The following is a 21,124-nucleotide window of genomic DNA, read 5'->3' on the forward strand; positions in this document are numbered from 1 at the left end:
TGGACTTGAGTGAGAACTGTTGTTCTTGTTTTTAAAGATCTAAAAACGCACCTTCCTATTGGCTTTTCAGTGGGGTTTTCATTGGAATTCAGTTCCTCATCCCATTTCTACATGCCTATTTGAATTTTATACTGAGTGACTGTCCAGATGTGAAAAGCTAACACTGTACTTGTATATAACAAATGGAAGGTCGTTTCCATGTAAACAGAGATCCGATGCAAAAACTTGAATTGTGTGGCTCATTCCTGGTTTGAATGTTTTTTTTTCAACTTAAAGCATCACAGGTAATTTTCTACTATGTGACTAATGAAGCGCCCAATGGCAAACTGACTTTGAACTTAAATAACTGCATGGTGGTAGATCCTTTCCGCCTTCATTCCTTACCTGAGTCTTCTTTACCTCCCTTGCCATGGTTGTCATTTCTGTCATCCAGAGCATCCGCCAAGTCCAAATCAAAGCCAAAGTCACTCGTGTCTAAAGGTGCAAAGGAAATCCATTCAAAAGAAATCCAAGGGTGGGGGAAAAATAAGTGAGTTTGCAAAGTAGGAGAATTTAATAAATTCAGAGAGTACCAGGAGCTAGGAGCCAAATTAAAAAACAGGACCTCAAAGGTTATAATCTCTGGATTATTACCCGTGCCACGTGCAAATTAATGTGGGGATAAGCAGATTAGGGAGGTGAATCGTGGCTGAAGGAGTGGTGTGGGAAAGAGGGGTTCCATTTCTTGGGACACTGGCACCAGTACTGGGAACAGGAAGGAACTGTACTGTTGGGACGGGCTCCACCTGAACCGGTCGGTCTGGGACCAGGGTCCTAGCAGAAAGGATGAATAGGGCGGTCACAAGGACCTTAAACTAGTAAATGGGCGGTGGGGATGGGGAGAAGGATCAGGTGGCAAAGGTAGTATAAATAATAATTCTAAAACAAACGAAAAGAACGTGAGTAGAGTAATAGTCAGAAATTGTGCTTTAGGCACTACAGGTAAAGGAAAAACTAAAAGATGTAATTAAATCAGGAGAGAGAAATAAGAAATGTATGAGAAAAATAATTATTAGAATAGAAGGACAGGCTAGGGTGTGTGGCCCAAATAAACGTTCTTTTTACAAACACACAAAGGATGAGGAACAAACTGAATGAATTGCAGGTGCAAATTCAACTGAGAGGGTACGATATGGTAGCCATTACTGAGACATGGCTGCAAGGTGGTCAGGACTGGGAAGTGAATATACGGTAGAGGAAGAGGATAGCATGCTTGACATCTCAAGGAAACTAATATTGAATCAGGGATGGGGAATAACCAAAATTAACGTAAGCAAAATAACAGTAATAAAGAAAATAATGGCTCTAAAGAGTGACAAATCCCCAGGACCAGATGGTTTCCATCCCAGGGTTTTAAAGGAAGTCGGTGAGAACATTGCAGATGCCCTAACGATAATCTTCCAAAGTTCTCTCGATTCTGGATCTATTCCTTCAGATTGGAAAATCGCACATGTCACACCGCTATTTAAGTAAGGTGTGAGATGGAAACCAGGGAATTATTGACCAGTTAGCCTAACATCTGTTGTCTGGAAATGACTAGAGGCTATAATTAAGGATAGAGTGACTTAACACCTTGAAAATTTTCAGCTGATCAGAGAGAGCCAGCAGGGATTTGTAAAGGGTAGGTGCCTGATGAACCTAATTGAACTTTTTGAAGAGGTGACTAAAGTAGTGGACAGGGGAATGTCTGTGGATGTTATTTATATGGACTTCCAGAAGGCATTCGATAAGAGACTGTTAGCTAAAGCTGAAGCTCATGAAATTGAAGGTAAATTATTGGTTAGGGAATTGGCTGAGCGGCAGGAGACAGAGTTTAGGGATAATGGACAGGTAATCTAATTGGCAGAATGTGACAAGTGGTGTCCCACAATGAGCTGTGTTGGGGCTGCAACTATTCGTCGTCTTTATTAATGACTTAGATGATGGGATAGAGAGCCACATATCCAAGTTTGCTAATGACACAAAGATAGGCAACATTGTAAGAAGTGTAGATGGAAGCACAAACTTAGAAAGAGATATTAATAGATTGAATGAATGTGCAAAACTGTGGCAAATGGATTTCAATGTAAGCAAGTGTGAGGTCATCCACTTTGGATCTAAATAGGATATGTCCAAGTACATTCTAAATGGTGAAAAGCTAGAAACAGTGGAGGTCCAAAGAGACTTATGGGTCCATGTACATAGATTAAAATGTCACAGACAGGTACAGAAAATAATCAAAAAGGCTAATGGAATGCTGGACTTTATATCTCGAGGACTAGAATACAAGGGGGTCGAAGTTATGCTGCAGCTATACAAAACCCTGGTTAGACCACACCTGGAGCACTGGGAGCAGTTCTGGGCACCACACCTTAGGAAGGATATACTGGCCTTGGAGGGAGTGCAGCGTAGGTTTACCAGAATCATACCCGGACTCCATGGGTTAAGTTATGAGGAGAAATTACACAAATTAGGGTTGTATTCCCTGGAATTTAGAAGGTTAAGGGGTGATTTGATCAAAGTTTTTAAGATATTAAGGGGAACCGATAGGGTAGATAGAGAGAAACTATTTCTGCTGGTTGGGGATTCTAGGACTAGGGGGCAGAGTCTAAAAATGAGAGCCAGACCTTTCAGGAGTGAAGTTAGGAAACACTTCTACACACAAAGGGTGGTAGAAGCTTGGAACTCTCTTCCGCAAATGGCAGTTGATGCCAAGTCAGTTGTTAATTTTAAATCTGAGATTGATAGATTTTTGTTAACCAAAGGTATTAAGGGATATATATGGTGGTTATATGGAGTTAGGTCGCAGATCAGCCATGATCTCATTGAATGGCGGAACAGGCTCGAGGGGCTGAATGGCCTCCTCCTGTTCCTATGTTCCTAATTTATTTAGTCTTTTAGTACAACAGAGTTTCTCAAATCGTCTAAATAATAATTTTTAGTTCCTTGACGCTATCAAAGGCCAATAGCTACATAAGTCATTGCTCTGACAGTTATACGTTAGCATGGTTAGTACATGGACCATGTACAGCAGGCACCTCAAAGCACTGGAGAGGTACCACCAACGCTGCCTCCGCAAGATCCTGCAAATCCATTGGCAGGATAGGCGCACTGACGTCAGTGTTCTCGCTCAGGCCAACATCCCCAGCATCGAAGCTTTGACCTCGCTCGATCAGCTCCGATGGACGGGTCACATCGTCCGCATGCCCGATACGAGACTCCCAAAACAAGCGCTCTACTCGGAGCTCCGACACGGCAAGAGAGCCCCAGGTGTTCAGAGGAAACGCTTCAAAGACACCCTCAAAACCTCATTGAAAAAGTGCAACATCCCCACCGACACCTGGGAATCCCTGGCCCAAGACCGCACAAAGTGGAGGAGAAGCATCTGGGAAGGCGCCGAACACCTCGAGCCTCTTCGCCGGGAGCAAGCGGAAGCCAAGTGCAAACAGCGGAAGGAGCGCACGTCAACCCAAGCACCCCACCCACCCGCCCCTTCAACCACCGTCTGCCCCACCTGTGACAGAGACTGTAGGTCCCGCATTGGACTCATCAGTCACCTGAGAACTCATTTTTAATGTGGAAGCAAGTCATCCTCGGTTCTGAGGGACTGCCGAAGAAGAAGGAGATTACGTTAGCAGAGGTGCAGCCTCTATTTTCAGTGGAAATTTAAAAATGGATAAACTTTCGCACAATTAGAATAAATGTAACCGAACTTCCATCATTAAGAGCAACTTTGAGGTAGGAAGGTGGGGCAGGGGTTGGGGCAGAGCTGGGGATAACTGCCAGAAGTCAGAAGATACTGGGTTCAATTCCCACTCTAAGACTTGAGCACAGATTCTAGGCCTGCAGTACTAAAGGAGATGGGCAAGAGGCAGGCTGGAGGTGGAAGGAGGCGGTCTTTGCAAGGGAGAGTGCATGGAGACTAGGGCGTTGGTCTTCCCACTGTTTAACTGGAGGAAATTGCAGCTCATCCAAGACTGGATATTGGACAAGCAGTTCGATAATACAGCATCAATGAAGGGGTCAAGAGAGGCGAGTTGCAGTGGGGTGCTTGAAACCCATCTAATAGGAACTGATTGTACAAACGCCCCTCTAAGACCAATATAAAAGCAATTAATCTTAGGGTCCTCTGAAATGAGGATCTGCTACTCTGTACCAAGGCTGCCATCCTTCACTACTTTACAATCTAAAGATACGGTAATAAGGAAAGAGACTTACCTGAGTTTCCCTTCTTTGGAGGTTTTTTGGTGGTTTGGGGTGACTTTGTGGTTTTACGAGGTGGTGCAGTAGTTTTAAACACATCCCATAAGCTAAAATCATCTATAGAAACAAAGAGAAAGAAATTTGTACAGGATGACCATCATTGATACTGAGACAGCAAGGAAACGACAGCTTCTGAACCAAAGACGCAGGGAGAAATAAAATCGTGAGAATGATGAGTAAAGTTGAATTTGATCCAGTGGAAATGGTGGACTGAGCCAGTCTGTTAGCTTTGTGCTTTGCTTCCTGTAGAATGGTGTGTTCTTCAGCTTGATAAATGACAGTAGATGAATAACTTTGGAGGTCAACCGCAGTCTCCTTTTTATAGCTGACTTTAGTGGCTTAGAGATGGATTCGAGTCCAATCTGCTGGAGTTAGTTCAAGTTCAGAAGAGCCCTATTCTCACTTGTACTATTGACCTCTGTGATTTGAACCTGGGTTTGAGTTTGATGTGCGGTGACTGGCTGACCTGAAACACAAACTTGTTGGGACTCCTTTTTTTGCATTTTACTTTCTGCAGTGTAAAGTTGGTGTTCCCACCCAACCCCCCCAACCACCCCAAGAAAGGCATCAAAAACAGGTTTATACCACTAGTGCCAGCTTTGGGTCAGTGTTTATACTCTCAGAAGGTTATGGGTTCAAGCCCCACTCTAAGACTTGAGCACGTAATCTCTGCTGAAACTCTGCGGTACTGAGGGAGTGCGGTACTGAGGGAGTGCGGTACTGAGGGATGCGGTACCGAGGGAGTGCGGTGCTGAGGTATTGAGGGAGTGCGGTACTGAGGGAGTGCGGTACCGAGGGAGTGCGGTACCGAGGGAGTGCGGTACTGAGGTATTGAGGGAGTGCGGTACTGAGGGAGTGCGGTACCGAGGGAGTGCGGTACTGAGGTATTGAGGGAGTGCGGTACTGAGGGAGTGCGGTACCGAGGGATTGCGGTTCTGAGGTATTGAGGGAGTGTGGTACTGAGGGAGTGCGGTACTGAGGGATTGCGGTTCTGAGGTATTGAGGGAGTGTGGTACTGAGGGAGTGCGGTACTGAGGTATTGAGGGAGTGCGGTACCGAGGGAGTGCGGTACCGAGGGAGTGCGGTACCGAGGGAGTGCGGTACCGAGGGAGTGCGGTACTGAGGGAGTGCTGTCTTTTGGTGAGATGTGAAATCAAGGCCCCATCTACAGTCCGAGGTGGACATAAACAATCCCATTACAATATTCGAAGAGGCACAGGGGAGTTTATCCCTCAATTAACATCACTAAAACAGTCTAGTTGGTTATTTATCATATTGCTCTTTGTGGGACCTGCTGTATGCAAATTGGCTGCCTCGTTTCCCTGCATTGCAACGTTGACTAAGTTTAAAAACGTACCACGTTGACTATGAAGTGCTCAGAGACGTCCTGAGGTTGTGAAAGAAGTTATATAAATGCAGGTTCTTCTTCTTCTCGGTTACAGGATTATTTAGAAGACAAAATAAAAGCTATAAAATGTTTTAAAGAAAGAATGAAAAGGATAAATAGATAAAACTCAACATTTCACTGCTCTTGTCAGAAGTGACAGAAAATGCTGAGGTTAAGATGTTTAATAGCAGCAAAAGCAAGGGAGGGGTTCATTTTAGAAATTTCTAGACGGTCTGTTCAAATGACAAACTGCCTGGTCTAAAAGCAGAATGGTGGCAACCATATCTACATTCGAACTCTGCGGTTGACACAGACAAAATTAACAAGGTGCCAAGCTAGCATCTGCAGACAATGCAGTTCCCCTTCCCCCACCAGCTTAGCTCCTGAGCAGCGAGATTAATGGACAGGTACAAAGGAGAAGGATGAATCCTTTTTCTTCATGTGTGGTAGTATCATGCCGATGCTGCCAACAGATGTCACTGTAGAACTTTGAATGGTGCTTTAACCGTGCGGAGTTTTTTTGTTACAGTTTGCAGTGATGCCAATTATTGCTACATTTCTCAGAAGCACATCCTGGCCACACCGATCAGTTATTATGGTATGAATTTGTACTTTTTAAAACTTGCTCCAATTCGGCAGCTGCGAGGAGAAAACCGACGGGCAAAAACATTTTCAACCAGTATTTTGAGCAATTTGAATGCCCCTCTCAGTATTCCTAGACCCGTAGATACCTCCTAGTGCTTCCAGATCTCAGGATTCCCCTCTCGTTGCTCCAAGGTCTTGGAACTTTCCATTACACACACACACCCCCATGAATTAACCCTCCCCTCCATGCTCTGAACCCTATTATAACCCCTCTCCCATTCATCGCACCTCTGGGACCCTCGTCTTCCGGTACTGACAGACGCATGCTCCTCCCCCACGATCCCGGAGCCCAGTACTCTCCTATTAGTGCTCCCAGTTGCTAGGACTCCCCCTCCCACCCTCTTGAGCGCACAAACCACAGTTATCCCCAGTACAGGTATACCTAGAAACACCCGCCTCTTAGTTCAGCCACACCTCAGGCTCTTCCCTGTGCTCCAGACCTCATCGCCCACCCCAGTGCAGCCACCAGGACTGATGGACCCTACTACTAGCCCCGCCCCCCCAGTACTACCCCCCTCCCCCACAATGCTCCCAGATACTGATCCCTCCCATATATGTCAGGTGCACCTCCATACCACCAGACCTCATGGATCCTCAATGTTCCCAGATCATGGGACCCCCCCCGCCCCCAGTTGCACAATGGCCTTGCTCCCAGACCCTCAGAGATCCCACTCCCCGACGTTCCCAGATCCTGAGAGACCACACACACTCCACTAGCTCTGATACATCAGCCTCCTTCCACCCAGAAACCTTGGTCTGTCGCCTCCTGGAACCAGCCACCCACATAACAACAGATGGCGGAGCCTCATCCCAATTCTCTCAGATCCTGTGACCACTTCTTTCCCGCTCCCAACCTACAGTGCTGCCATAGCTCATTAGGCAACATCTGCTCCCACCCACCCCAACTATTGCCAGGCCATACACTCCACCCCACCAGTGCTACAAAGCCTCAGGTTTTCCCTCTGTAACACCGCCATTTCATAGAACCATACCACTCCAATGTTACCAAAGCCAACCTTTTTTCCCATAACTGCCGCTAAACTCCGCAACTCCCGCTCCCCACTGCCTGCTGTAACTTGCATCCAATCTGATACATGTTGCCTACCATTTTGTAGTGCATCCTACACTTCAAAACAGTGAAGAGATTACAATTAAATACATAAATAAATTCGAATATTAAAGTCCACTGATTTACAATTCACAATTACAGCATTTGATCCCCGTAGCACTGGGAAAATACCAGAAACCCATACAATAAAACTAGAACCAGGCTTATTCAGTCACCATGAAATAGTCCTGGTACATGGTGCATTACATGACATAATACCCGTACTGTATACTGTATATATGTATTATACAAAATTAGATCTCCTGTGCCGTAGGGATATTATGCCATGTAACGTACCGTGTGTTATGTCCTTTCTTCCTACATCATACAATCCCTTGAACATTTTGCACCCTCCACTATATAGATCAGACCAACAATTAACCGTCTTGAATGAAAATTGACAATCTAGTAGAATAAATGATACATGTGAATGCTTTAAGCCAGTAATCACCCCCTGGTATTCAGATAATGATGAACTCACGCGCTCTCCCCTCCCCTGCTCCTGTCTGGTAATTCATCTCTTCTCCTCAATTCTCCTTTAAAACGTCCCCCTTCTCAAAGGTTGTACTCTGTGGAAAATAACTTACCCATTAAATGTGTTGACTAGGTTTGGAGTGCAAGCGCTCTGTTTCAAGCCAAACTCCGAATTCTTTGGAGATCATCCTTAAAGATAAGAATTGCTACTTGCGGCCTGGCCTCATCAACACAGATTGGCCTTGTAGGTTTACGCATATTAGTTTTGTTCAGACTTTTACACTGGTTTATATAATGGTGGAATTGTACAGCAGGTGAAGTGTCATTTTTGTAGAAGCCAATATTGATACAATGGGCTAATTTTAACGTAACCCACCCCACGGATATGGGATGGGTTTAGGTCCAGATGCCCGTTTTACACCCCGACCGATTTTATGCCCGGCGAGTTAGCTTAAAATGACGCCCAAATGGGTCTGTTGGGATTGTAAGATACCAGTGTAGGACCATCTCAACTCATCAAGCCCTCTCTCCTCCGATCCTCCCTTCGTCTCTCCCTCCATAGAAACTCCACTACCCATATTCACGGCCACCCCCTTGAGCTTGCCATCTCAGGTGGCCTCTCTACTCCCATCGTGTCAATCACCGATAAGGCCATCCATGATCACTTCCTTGCATCACTCTCCAACCACATACCCTTCTCAAACCGAAGATTGAGACCATCCATTCAGCTACCTTCTCCCCAGAATCCTTCTGTGTCTGCCCCTGGAAAAATACTCTCTCCCAATTCACTTACAGCTGCACTTTCAAATTTCCAAATGTCTAGACTTTGGTTCGACATTCACCATAACATTTTTGCTCAATCACGCCCTCACCACCACCTTTGATGCCCTTGTTCCCATTAAAACAACTACTCTCCCTCACCCTCATTATTCCCCCTGGTACGGTGCTCATCTCCACTCCCTGAAGTCCACGGGACACAGACTTCAACATTTATGACAAACAACTGGTTTAGCTGTTCATCGCCAGATCTGGCTCAAATAGGCAAAGCACTACTGGATCCTGCTCTCCTCCAAGAAAACGGCTCGCTGTTCCAGGATCATCCTGAAATGCAAAGATAACCCCCCGCTTCTCTTCTCCATTACAAAACGTCTCCTTAAACCACTCTCTCCTGCCTCCTCCACTATCACCTCCAACAAGTGCAAGGAGCTGATGAACATCTTTGTCACTAAGATTGAGACCATCCATTCATCTGCCTCTTCCCCAAAATCAAACCAAACTTCCCCCATGCCCTAGTTCTGAACGCGTACCTTTCTCTAGTTTCTCTCCTAACTCCCTTTACGCCCTCTGAGGCTGAATCAGACTGTTCACAACCTTGGTGTCGTATTTGACCCCCGAGAAGAAATTCCGACCACATATCCACTCCATCACCAAGACCGCCTACTTCCACTGCTGTAACATCGCCCATCTCCGCCCTTGCCTCAGCTCATCTGCTGCTGAAACCCTCATCCATGCCTTTGTTACCTCTTCCACCCTCCATAAACTTGAGCGCATCCAAAACTCTGATGCCCGTATCGTAACGCGCACTAAGTCTCGTTCACCCATCACCCCTGCACTCGTTGACCTGTGTGGCAACGCCTCGATTTTAAAATCCTCATCCTTGTTTTCAAATCCCCCCACGGCCTCGCCCCTCCCTATCTCTGTAACTTCCTCCACCCCTACAATCCTTCGAGATCTCTGTGCTCCTCCAATTCTGGCCTCTTGCGCATCACCGATTTTTAACCGCTCCACCATTGGTGGCCGTGTCTTCAGCTATCTAGGCCCTAATCTCTGAAATTCCCTCCCTAAACCTCTCTGCCTCTCTACCCACCTTTAAGATGCTCCTTAAAACCTACCTCTTTGACCATGCTTTTGGTCACCTGTCCTAATATCTCCTTATGTGGCTCGGAGTCAAATTTTGTTTGATAATCGCTCCTGTGAAGTGCCTTGGGACATTAAAGGTGCTATATAAATGCAAGTTGTTGTTGCATATTTTGGAATCGGGAAGCGTGGGGGACGAATTGGTTCATGTTTTCTCCTTTTTCCGGGCACATTTGGAAAAATCAACCCTTTAGAGTTGACCCAGCTTGACTGACTTACTGTCACCTAATGCTTTCGTCGGTGCTTTGGTAGTTGTGGTTCTTCGGGGGGCTTTGGTGGTAGTTTGTTTCTCTGAGGGGGTGTCAAAGTCAAATAAATCTGACAAATCAAAGTCCCCTAGAACAAAAGAAATGTAATTGTAGAATTAAACTAGAAACACAACAGCATGTATGCACTAAGAGAAATTCTCCGAAGAGTTGTCAACTAATAGAAGGTACTAGAAAGACAAATGATTGTGAGTAACGTCATCACACGCAAGACTGTTCGGACAAGCACCTTAGGAATGCACTGTATTTTGCTAGTTGGCAGTAGATGGAATATTCTGTACCCACCACAACACTCCATCTAGGAGTGGACACCTGAGAATCCCTGGCCCAAGACCGCACAAAGTGGAGGAGAAGCATCCGGGAAGGCGCCGAACACCTCGAGTCTCTTCGCCGGGAGCAAGCGGAAGCCAAGCGCAGGCAGCGCAAGGAGCGCACGTCAACCCAAGCACCCCGCCCACCCGCCCCTCCAACCACCGTCTGCCCCACCTGTGACAGAGACTGTAGGTCCCGCACTGGACTCATCAGTCACCCGAGAACTCATTTTTAATGTGGAAGCAAGTCATCCTCGGTTCCGAGGGACTGCCTAAGAAGAAGGATGCTATATGGTTAGGGGAAACCAGCAGAACCCGTCCCACCTTGTATATTTTCCAGTCACAGAACACCAAGTCATAATGAAGTAGATGATGCAGGAAGCACGGAGGTGGGGAGGGAAAGGGGGACTCCAAAGGGGAATCCCGAAAATGTATTTTAACAACATTTTTAAAATTTTAATTTTAAAACAAAATGTGAGCTTACGACAAATAATCCAAAATGGCAATTTTTACTGTATCGCACAAAGCAGGTGTTCTCGCTGCCAAAGGTCAACTTTATATAAGATGCAGTGAACATTTTACACTGTGAATGTGGTCAGTGAACAACATCCACTGAATACATTGGGGCAAACTGGAACTACTTGTGGCAAGAGCCTGACGGCTAACTGCATCACTCAACACTGCAAAGCAGGTCCAACACAGAAAGGATATTGTTCAACCTTAGTTTTTAAAAAAGGCCGATATTCACAGATGCTATTGAGATTCACGCAGATATCACAAATGCAAAAAAAAAATCAACTTCCACCTGACTGATACAATCTGCTCATGGCTTTGCCACTTGTGAATTATGGATCAGATCATGTATTGCATGTTCAATAGTTTCTCCACTGCACATCCTCCACATCATGTCAAATGAGACGTCGTCACTGCATGTTCAATTATCCCTTTCATTCAAACACATAACTATGATTTGTAATGACAGGCAAAAATAGCAGCGGTATTGAAAACGACAAGGTTGAAGGTAATTAACTGGGACACTGAACTAGGCATGGGCTCAATCCATCTATCTGACAGTTTCCATCCCTGACTCCGGCCTCTTGTGCATGGCCCCCACACCCCACTATTGGCGGCCGAAGCCATATCCTGAACTTCCTTCCTCAAACCCCCTTTGCACTCCACCTCTCTACCCTTCTTTAAGATTCCCCTTAAAACCCGCCTCTTTGACCAAGCTTTTGATCATCCATCCTAATCTGTACTCCCTTTAGTTCAGCATCCATTTTCCTTAAAACCTCCGTGAAACACCGTGGGGCATTTTTCTACGTTAAACAGTGCTGTATAAATGCAAAATATTGTTCCTGAGCAAGACCAACTGGATTCAAATGAAAAACTTGAGTCTATTTTTTTTTTTAAACTATACACTTCTAAAGATTACTCAAACAGGTATTCTCAACCAGTGCTGCTGCAAATGTAAAGAAGTCCAAATTGGAACAGTTGCATGTTTTTTAAGATACTGGGATGACCAACTCATTCGCCATCCAGCAATGCTTTCTAGGAATGATGACGTTGTTCCAAGCTGTGCTATAACTTTCCAGATACTTGTACCTCTTGTTTATTTCCAAGGTTATGTGAATGGTTTTACGGTACCAGCGCAGAGCAGCCATGATGTCATCCTTCACGGAATGCACTGTACAAAGGAAGAGCGATGCTTTTTTCTGTAGTGTTTGGTTTTTGGTGGGGGAGGGCCGGGGGGGGGGGGGGCGGCGGGGGGAGGCGGTGTGCAACACGATGAGCTGAACAGTTCTGTAGCACAACAGCATGTGGTCGAAAAGAGGAAAGAAAATAACATAAGAGAGATTAGCAGATCTCCCGCGTTGCTTGTGGTAGCTTGGAAGGACAGGAGCCGTCTACTGTGGTAACACACAACCTAGGGCCCCTCATACTGAGGTGCTGCTGTGTGTAACTGGGAGGTGTCAGTGACGTAAGAAACTACTCGGCACTTGGTCTAAGCGTTAAACAAAGCTTTAATCAACTGTTTTACAACATGGCGGTCTAGTTGTGTCCTTCACTAGTTCCTGTTAAGAATGTCCTGCACAAGCTGGGCCCGTGCCCGAGTATTTATACTCTCCCTGGACAGCGCCACCCGCAGGCTGCTCAGTATTATTTCATAAGTCTTTCTTTCATGAATGACTGATTCATGTCAGTCAGTTTAATGCCATGCGGTGTAACTGCTGTAACTACCCAACGCCAGTTAGAGACCAAGTGCTCCTGGGGCAGATCCTACGGCTAACTGGCAGTCAGAAGAAACCAGCAGGAATTGACTGGCTTTCTTTTCCTTCTTAAAAAAAAAATTGTGACAGACGTGTGAAAGACGTGTCTCAAAACATATACGTAGATTTATAAACTACAGTATAAAAACACGCTGGGGGATGGAGGGGAGGGAATAGCAGGGCAAATGTGGAAAAAAGAAAGTGATCGAAATGTGATGGAGTGTTTCGGAATAATGTCCTTCGCTAGTGGGACCTGGGTTTGAATCTAGCTCAGACTATTGGGATCTGCTTTCTGCCAGCACCAAGGATCCTGCATAAATGTGTTTGAGATGCAGAATGTTTCCAGTCATTGAGGGGTCAGGGACGAGATTAAATGCCAGAGATTTTAGAGCGGAGGCAGGAGAAACATTTTCACACAGAGAGTTAGGAAGCTGTGGGTTGGTGGTTGAGCCAGAAACTGTGTCAACACGCAAGATAGATTGGACAGCTGGGTGAAGGAAAAGGAGTCAAAGGAATATGGGAACAGGGTGGGTAAATGCGATTAGAAACTGTGTGGAAGGTAAACAACCACAAGGACTGGTTGGCCCGAATGTTCCTGTTTCCGTGTGGTAGTTTCTATGTATTTACATGTCTCAACCCAGTTCATAATGGGAGCCACGGCGCAAAACTGGCCAGTTTAGTTCCAATTGGAACTCGTGCACCATTCACGAGGCCAAATGGTTGGCTGGTGTGGGAAATACAAAATGTTCCATTTGTGTACGTAAAGGTGTTCCTCTGAGGTTGGGGATTAACCTATGCTGTGTTGGCAGAGAAAACGAGCTTTACTCCACAACTGTCCCTTGCTATAGTAGAACTGAAAGTGCTTTGCCTTGATACTGAGTGCAAAGTTCCACTCTCCAGTGTTGACATCCATCACCTTGGTGAACACAAAAAATCCCATCCAAAATTTCTTTTTAAATTAGAGGGGGGAAAAAACCCAGAAACAAGAATTGTTTACTCATCTTTGCCAACGATGCTCGTAACTTTTGCTGGCTCTATGATCCTACCTAATACTAGTGAGCAAATTATTCAAATGTACAACATCTTAAACAGTTATAACATCTCTTCAACTGCCACCAAAATGTAGTTCGGCTCGTGCTGACCTTAACATGGAGGGGAGGAGGAGTGGGAGCGGGGAGGGGCAGGGTAGCATACAAGGGCCTCAGCCTACTGCTGCACAGCCAAAATGCTTTACAAGAGGACTTCCAGGCTGCAACACTGAATACATGTAACACATCTCCTGTACCAAGTCGATGCATTTAAGGGAAAGCTAGATAAGTACACGAGGGAGAAAGGAATAGAAGGTTATGCGGATGGGGTTAGATGAAGTAGGGTGGGAGGAGGCTCGTGTGGAGCATAAACACTGGCAGGGACCAGTTGGACCGAGCAGCCCGTTTCTGCGCTGTAATTCTATGTAAAAAGTTCCTAGCACATATTAACTTTATTCATTTCATTTACGTTTCAAGAGTGGATTAATTAATTAATTAACCTACGTTAACAGCAGCTACTTTATGCCAGAGAGATTATTTATAATCTTCCTGCAGACTCAATACAAGGGAGCTCAGCCAGTGATCTTGTAGTGACTGGCATTCGCCTGTTGGTTGCAACTTTAACCACAGGGCGGTTTTAGATGTTCATTTTTTTTTTTTTTAAAAACACCTTGTGTACATCTGCCACGATGAGGTCAGCAATCCAAAAAGAATCTTTGGTGCGTTTCTTTTAAATTGTTATCTGTTTTCTTCCCAGGGAGCAAATGACTTCTATATTTTCTTGTACCTTCCCTTTCTTCTCCAATAAGTACACAGAATTTTTGTCCACTACACAGAATTGCATCAGAAATGACTGCAATTGGGAGGATTATTGTTTATTCAACCATGAAAACAGGCAAACCAGCGGCAAAGCGCACTGGCACCTACGCTGCGCAGTGATAAAAGCCATTCCGCTCGAAAAGGTACGTTATTATGTACTGCTTCTCCCTCCCGAGGGCAGGATACCGGTAACGTGCAGAAAGCTGCTTAAATCGTAAAGGATACATTTCAACCACCAGCAACAGGCTACCCGAAATCATCAGCGATCGAATGCTGGGAAAATCTTCTCCCAAGCAGTTTGATGGCTATCAGGTAGGTGAAAACATGTCCCTGAAATGTACTTTTGTTCAGCATAAATACAATAATCAAAAAGTGAATTTGTGCTCAGTACCATACTTTATTTTTAATTTGTTCTTGGGATGTGGGCGACACTGGCAAGGCTGCATTTATTGCCCAATCCCAGATGCGCTGAGGTGGTGGTAGTGGGCCTTTGTACAAGTGGCTTGCTAGGGCACTTCAGAGGCCATTAAGATTCAGCCGGATGCTACGGACTAGCATCCCTGAAGGTCTTTGGTGGTTTTTTCCAACAATCAGCAGCTTTCAAATGATCAGATTTATTGAATTCGATTTTGCAAATGGCCACGGTGATAAATGAACTGGCGATCTCCGGGTTGCTAGTCAGCTAACATAACCTCTACACTACTGTGGATCAGGTATGTGGAACCTGGAGTATTCATTTTAATGCTGACCACAGAACAAAAAGCTGCCCATAACCTTAAAGCCCAATTTAAAAGAATTGTATGTTCGCAAACACAGTTCTTTGTCAAGTTTTCTCAACTGCGTACGGTCGTGTTAGGGAGAAATTCATCGTGATACTGTAGGACAGTAACTTTCTATATGGAGACATTGTGTGCTGGCTGTAGCCTTGATACCATTGATTAAGAAGCCGGCTGTTCATCAGTTTGAGACAGTGCCCCGAGGGTGCAAATCTCAGATTTACACAGAGGCTGTGCAGAGCAATCCTGATGACCTGGCCCACATTCTAAACTAAATGCTGCCCCAGTGGGATTGATCTCCCCCATTAACGTAAAGCTCACAAGTGAAAGTGCACAAGAAGGGAGATAGTTCGTAGAGCCCCCAACAGAAATGTTTTTGCTCAATGTACAAGCTTCCCAAGAGTCCCAGCAGTTTTGATCTCTAAATTGGTTACGTGACCCTTTTTTAAATAAAAAGAAATGCTCCTTCCTTCAAAGTGTCCAGGTTCTGTCTTGTTTCGATTGGAGTTAAAATCTGGGGGAAAGCAAATTTTACATGTGCTCCACTTGCTACAATTTAAAAACTTCTTCACCTTGTAACATGTCTTCGCCTTCAGTCTTCCCACTGAAACACAGTCTGTTTAACGTGGCAAATTATTAGCAGTATTAGAACTCATCTTAGAAGATACAAAATGGTATAAAAGATAGGATGTGACACATTGGCAGTTCAACCACAGTCAACAACAACAGCAACAACTTGCATATATATAACGCCTTTAACGTAGTAAAACGCTGCACAGGAGTACTGTAAGACAAAAACTTTGGGGGGAAAATTCAGTATCGCCCCGTTTGGGGCGCCATTATCGGCCGTGCGCAAAGTTTAGCGCCTGGCGCTAATTATCGCCTCCGACGGCAAACTTGGCTTTTATCGCCCCTGGAGGTGATTGGAGCGCTAAATCAGGCGCTTCACACCTGTCTTAAGGTGCAAAGGCCGAGGAGCGAGGCACTACCTCAGAGCGCTGGCGAAGCAAGGAAGGGCAAATCAAAATGAACCTGCAAAGTGCTGCTCAGTACCCAAAACTCCTTCACACAGCGTTGAATCTCTCCAGAAGTCTCTCTCTCTCTCTCTCTCTCTCTCAGAATGCGTGGTGCAAAAATGTCACGAACAAAAAAAGGCAGGAAGCGGTTGCCTTTAAATAGCGCTCCCCTAGTCTCTTCCTGACTGCAAAACGCTGCCCTCAACCTGTCGTTGCTAGCGGCAGGCAGTAAGGCAGGGGGCGCCACTCAATATCCGGTCCGGGGCGCTAATGGGGAGTTGCGGGCTCGACTGACGTCACGATCTGCCAGCGCAGGAGATCGTGGCGGTAGTGTTTAGCGCCGCCGCAAAATGGCTAGCTAATTTCGCAAGCGGCGCAAACATCGCCGCGCCCGGGCGCTAGTTGCTTTGCGCCCCATTAGCGCCCTCTTAAGGCGCTAACGGGAGGCGCAACCAACTGAATTTTTCCCCCTTTGACACCGAGCCATGTAAGAAGAAATTAGGGCAGGTGACCAAAAGCTGGGTCAAAGAGGCAGGTTTTAAGGAGCGTCTTAAAAAGGAGGAAAGAGAGGTAGCGAGACGGAGAGGTTTAGGCAGGGAATTCCAGAGTTTAGGGCCTAGGCAACAGAAGGCACGGCCACCAATGGTTGAGCGATTATAATCAGGGCAGAATTAGAGGAGTGCCGATATCTCGGGGGGGTTGTGGGGCTGGAGGAGATTACAGAGATAGGAAGGGGCAATGCCATGGAGGGATATGAAAACAAGGATGAGAATTTTAAAATCGAGGCGTTGCAGGACCGAGAGCCAATGTAGGTCAGTGAGCAAAGGGGTGATGGGTGAACGGGACTTGGTACGAGTTAGGACACAGGCAGCCGAGTTTTGGATGACCTCAAGTTTACGTAGGGTGGAATGTGGGAGGCCAGCCAGGAGTGCGTTGGAATAGTCAAGTCCAGAGGTAACAAAGGCATGGATGAGGGTTTCAGCAGTGGATGAGCTGAGGCGGGGGCGGAGACGGGCGATGTTACGGAGATGGAAGTAGGTGGGTTTTTTTATGCCGTGGTCGGAAGTTCATTTCAGGGTCAAATATGACACCAAGGTTGCGAACAGTGTGGTTCCGCCTCAGACAGATGTTAGGGAGAGGGATGGAGCCAGTGGCTAGGGAACAGAGTTTGTGGCGGGGACTTAAAACAATGGTTTCAGTCTTCCCAATATTTAATTGGCGAAAATTTCTGCTCATCCAGAACTGGGTGTCGGACAAGCAGTCTGACAATCAGAGACTGTGGAGGGGTCGAGAGAAGTGGTAGAGCTGGATGTCGCCAGCGTACATGTGGAAACTGATGCTGTGTTTTCTCACACCCATATCAGTGCAGCAACCATGCACTGTTGATGCTGCTACCTGCTGGCACTGGCAAAAAAAATTCAGTTTAAGTTTCATGTTTTACATTGTGCACAGATGGAGATTTTATTGTATTTGTGCCATCACTAAATGCTGTTGATGTGGCCAATGGTATTTTGCATCCTGCAAAGTGAGCATCACTTTATTCTCCATTTGCACAGTCCATATGACCAGTGAAGAGGGATGTCTCCTTTCAGCCTCGTGCCCTTGCCCATTTTCTCTTAAGAAGTAATTGCAGCAGACCACAATCATATGTAAATTATTACATTACGACTATTAATCAGTTGACTCAAATCTACCTATTATGCAACTTGAATTCAATCAAGCTGTACCATGGATTGTCCTGGTCATCACAGAATCATACTGGACAGAAGGAGGCCATTCGGCCCATTGTTCCTGTGCCGGCTCTTTGAAAGAGCTATCCAATTAGTCGCACTCCCCCGCTCTTTCCCCATAGCCCTGCAAATGTTTCCTTTTCAAGTATTTATCCAATTTCTTTTTGAAAGATACTGTTGAATCTGCTTCCACCGCCCTTGCAGGCGGTGCATTCCAGATCACAACAACTCGCTGTGCTAATGCAAATTAAATTTTTCTCACAAACTGTCTGGAAGCATTTCCTTCTGCTTATGCGTCCAGCCAACATAAAGCTGTGTGGAATAATCTGAGGAAGCCAACACGAAGAGAATCAAGAAGGTTGTGTAATGATCAATAACATGTCATTCTATAGTGGACACTAGGTGGAGCTGTAGAGCTGTGTAGAGCTGTATATAGCTGTATGTATATAAGACTACACTACCCAGCTGTATGTAGATTAAGACTACATTACCCATGAGGCACTAGGCTACCCACAAGGCAGCAGTCAAGATGGATGCCTCTACAGATACTGTACCTAGTCCACATGTGCTCAATAAAAGTGTCTAGCAAAAGCTAGCTGTGTTCATAATAAGAATGTCTATTTATTAATGAACATAAGAGGTTGAAGCAGTTCTTTCAATATTGAACTGTGCATCACATTGGTGTTGAAAGCACTCACCTGTGCCTGTCCCACCTGAGGGCTTGCGAGGTTTCGCGGGAGCTGTTGAGAAAATAAACTTGCCGTTACTGATGTTTACTGCATTACAGAGAAAGATTCTGTAAATTACTCCCTGTCATTGGGCCAACATTTGCGATCGGAGGCTTCCCCGCGGGCGGACGCCTCCGACCAGTAAAAATTCGACGAATGTACCTGGTGGCCCGGGAGATACGGAGACTCGCGATCCTGGGCCTCTCCGGGTCCGTGCGGGCAGAGCCCCACGTATCCCAGGGGCGCAGGCGGTTCGTAGGCGCCCCTTGGATCACGTGAGCCGGCCCAACCAATAAAAGAAGGGAATCCCCATTCATACTTATTGGAGTTCTGTACGTACGGAAATTCCAATAAGTATGAATGGGGATCACTTAAAAAATACACCAACACATGAAATACATTTTTTTTTAATTACATATTTAAAATTAAAATGCCATTTAATTAAATATTTTAAACAAAAATTAAATTTTGGGGGAAAAAAAGTTTTTACGGGGCTAAAAATAAACTTACCTTATTGAAGAGTGTTTTTCATTTATAAACGCGTGATAAAATTTTATTTTTCTATTTTTTAAAACTGTTATGGTGGTAAAAGCCGGCCTTACACCTGCTTTTACCAGGCGTAAGAATTTGACAGGCATTCAGCGGGCGGAAGTTGTGCAAATAGCCCAACTCTCCACCCCGCAGAGGCCCATCCCCCGCGGATGCGGAGGATCTGTCAAGAGGATTCTTGACCGATCGCAAGTGCCGGGTTTTGGCGCACGTCTAAACCCAGAACTCGCGCGGCCCCTACGGGCGTGTACTACACCTCGACGGCACCTGCGGGGGTCGCAAAATACGGCCCATTGTGTCCACCAGCATCTCCCTTTAGCTGGTGCAGAGTCAGTTACAAGTACTGGTATCATTTAGAAAAGTCGAACACTCCTGAGGCAGTCCCATGGCACTGTGTTGGCTTACCACTGAATGCACTGTGGCAATAGAGTGCTTGGATGCAGCTTTGCAATTATAATTCCCACAAAGCGAGTTTTCTATTTTAGCCAGGCAACAAAATGAGGGGGTGGGCAGGAAAGCATAAACCTAAAGCGTGTCACCTAAGGCTGCTCCTGCGAGTCCCCTACCATCAGTTTCGAAGAAGCAACCTTAAAGACTAAAGATACGGCAGAAAACAAAAGAGGAAATTAAAAATAATACAGGTAGACTATCCTTTATCCGCACTTCTGAAAACCGAAAACCTCTGAAAACCGAAAGTTTTTTTGTGGAGCGTAAGTCGTGCGCACGACATAACCCGAGTGGCGCCAAACATGACCCGATGCGGCCGATGCTTTTCTGACCTGATTTGCGGGCCAGCTTAGCGTAGGAGTCAGCTGATATCCGGCTTTCCCACAACTGGCGGCGGCAGTCGAGCCCCAGACCCCCGCTAAGTCAAGGAATTCAGATACGGAGCAGGGGGAGCTGTAAACAGACTGGGAGCGGCAGCACAGAGAAGCAGGAAGAGGAATGAGACACGGAGCAGGGGGAGCTGTAAACAGACTGGGAGCGGCAGTACAGAGAAGCAGGAAGGGGAATGGGACACGGAGCAGGGGGAGCTGTAAACAGACTGGGAGCGGCAGTACAGAGAAGCAGGAAGGGGAATGAGACACGGAGCAGGGGGAGCTGTAAACAGACTGTGAGCGGCAGCAGAGAGAAGCAGGAAGGGGAATGAGACACGGAACAGTCGCAAGAAGTAGCCTGAACTTTTAAAATTTATATTAAATACAAATACTAATTACCAAATTAATTTAATGTTCAGAGTTTCCCAGTCTGAAATAATACCTTCTGAAATCCGAAAATTTCCGAAAACCGAAACACAGCTGGTCCCAAGGTTTTCGGATAAGGGATAGTCAACCTGTACTGGACTTTAAAAATTTAAGGAAGTCGTAAAAATGCCGAGTTTCTCATTTAAAAGTTAAGACCTCTGTGTACTGAAGTAAATGGGTGTAGGTTCTATTCTAGAATAGGAGTCTGTGAGCTAAAGTGCTTGAATCCAAAGTTTTACTTTAAATCAACCTGTTATCTTCTATTTCAGCACAGAATCTGGACGTTCGGATGCTGTTGCCATACTAGATCTCGAATAGTTATTTTAAAACTAAGAAAATATTGCGCAACACAACTAAAGCTACTGTTGAGAAAGAGCCCAGTGTTGGGATCCATGGCACGAGTCACTTTCAAGCTACATCTGTACTACCCTTCAGAAACCCATGATGTCTTACAGCTACAATCACCGGAGGCACGTTGGAATACAAAAATAAAATCTCAAATGAGGTGTGCTGCGTATATACACTGGCCTCACTTATAACTAAAAATTGATAATTTCTTGACTAAGCTAATGGACAAA

The 21,124-nt window shown here is 45.6% G+C and overlaps 1 protein-coding gene across 5 annotated transcripts in view; it reads right to left on the minus strand.

Moving 5' to 3' along the window:
* The window catches only part of cd99l2 (CD99 molecule-like 2), a 213,852-nt gene that overhangs the window by 19,632 nt on the left and 173,096 nt on the right, over positions 1-21,124 (minus strand). For 3 of the 5 annotated variants that reach the window (XM_086001607.1, XM_086001599.1, XM_086001591.1), the window contains exons 3-6: positions 18,724-18,765; positions 10,032-10,148; positions 4,237-4,338; positions 385-474 (exon numbers count right to left, since the gene is read on the minus strand). In XM_086001607.1, coding sequence (XP_085857733.1) covers positions 385-474; positions 4,237-4,338; positions 10,032-10,148; positions 18,724-18,765 — 351 coding nt within the window. The remainder of the gene's footprint in view (positions 1-384; positions 475-4,236; positions 4,339-10,031; positions 10,149-18,723; positions 18,766-21,124) is intronic. The other 2 variants (XM_086001617.1, XM_086001627.1) reach the window with 2 other exon arrangements.

Source organism: Somniosus microcephalus, chromosome 1 (assembly GCF_052327205.1).
Source record: "Somniosus microcephalus isolate GS21.2 chromosome 1, FLI_Smic_1.0, whole genome shotgun sequence".
Taxonomy (NCBI): Eukaryota; Metazoa; Chordata; class Chondrichthyes; order Squaliformes; family Somniosidae; genus Somniosus; species Somniosus microcephalus.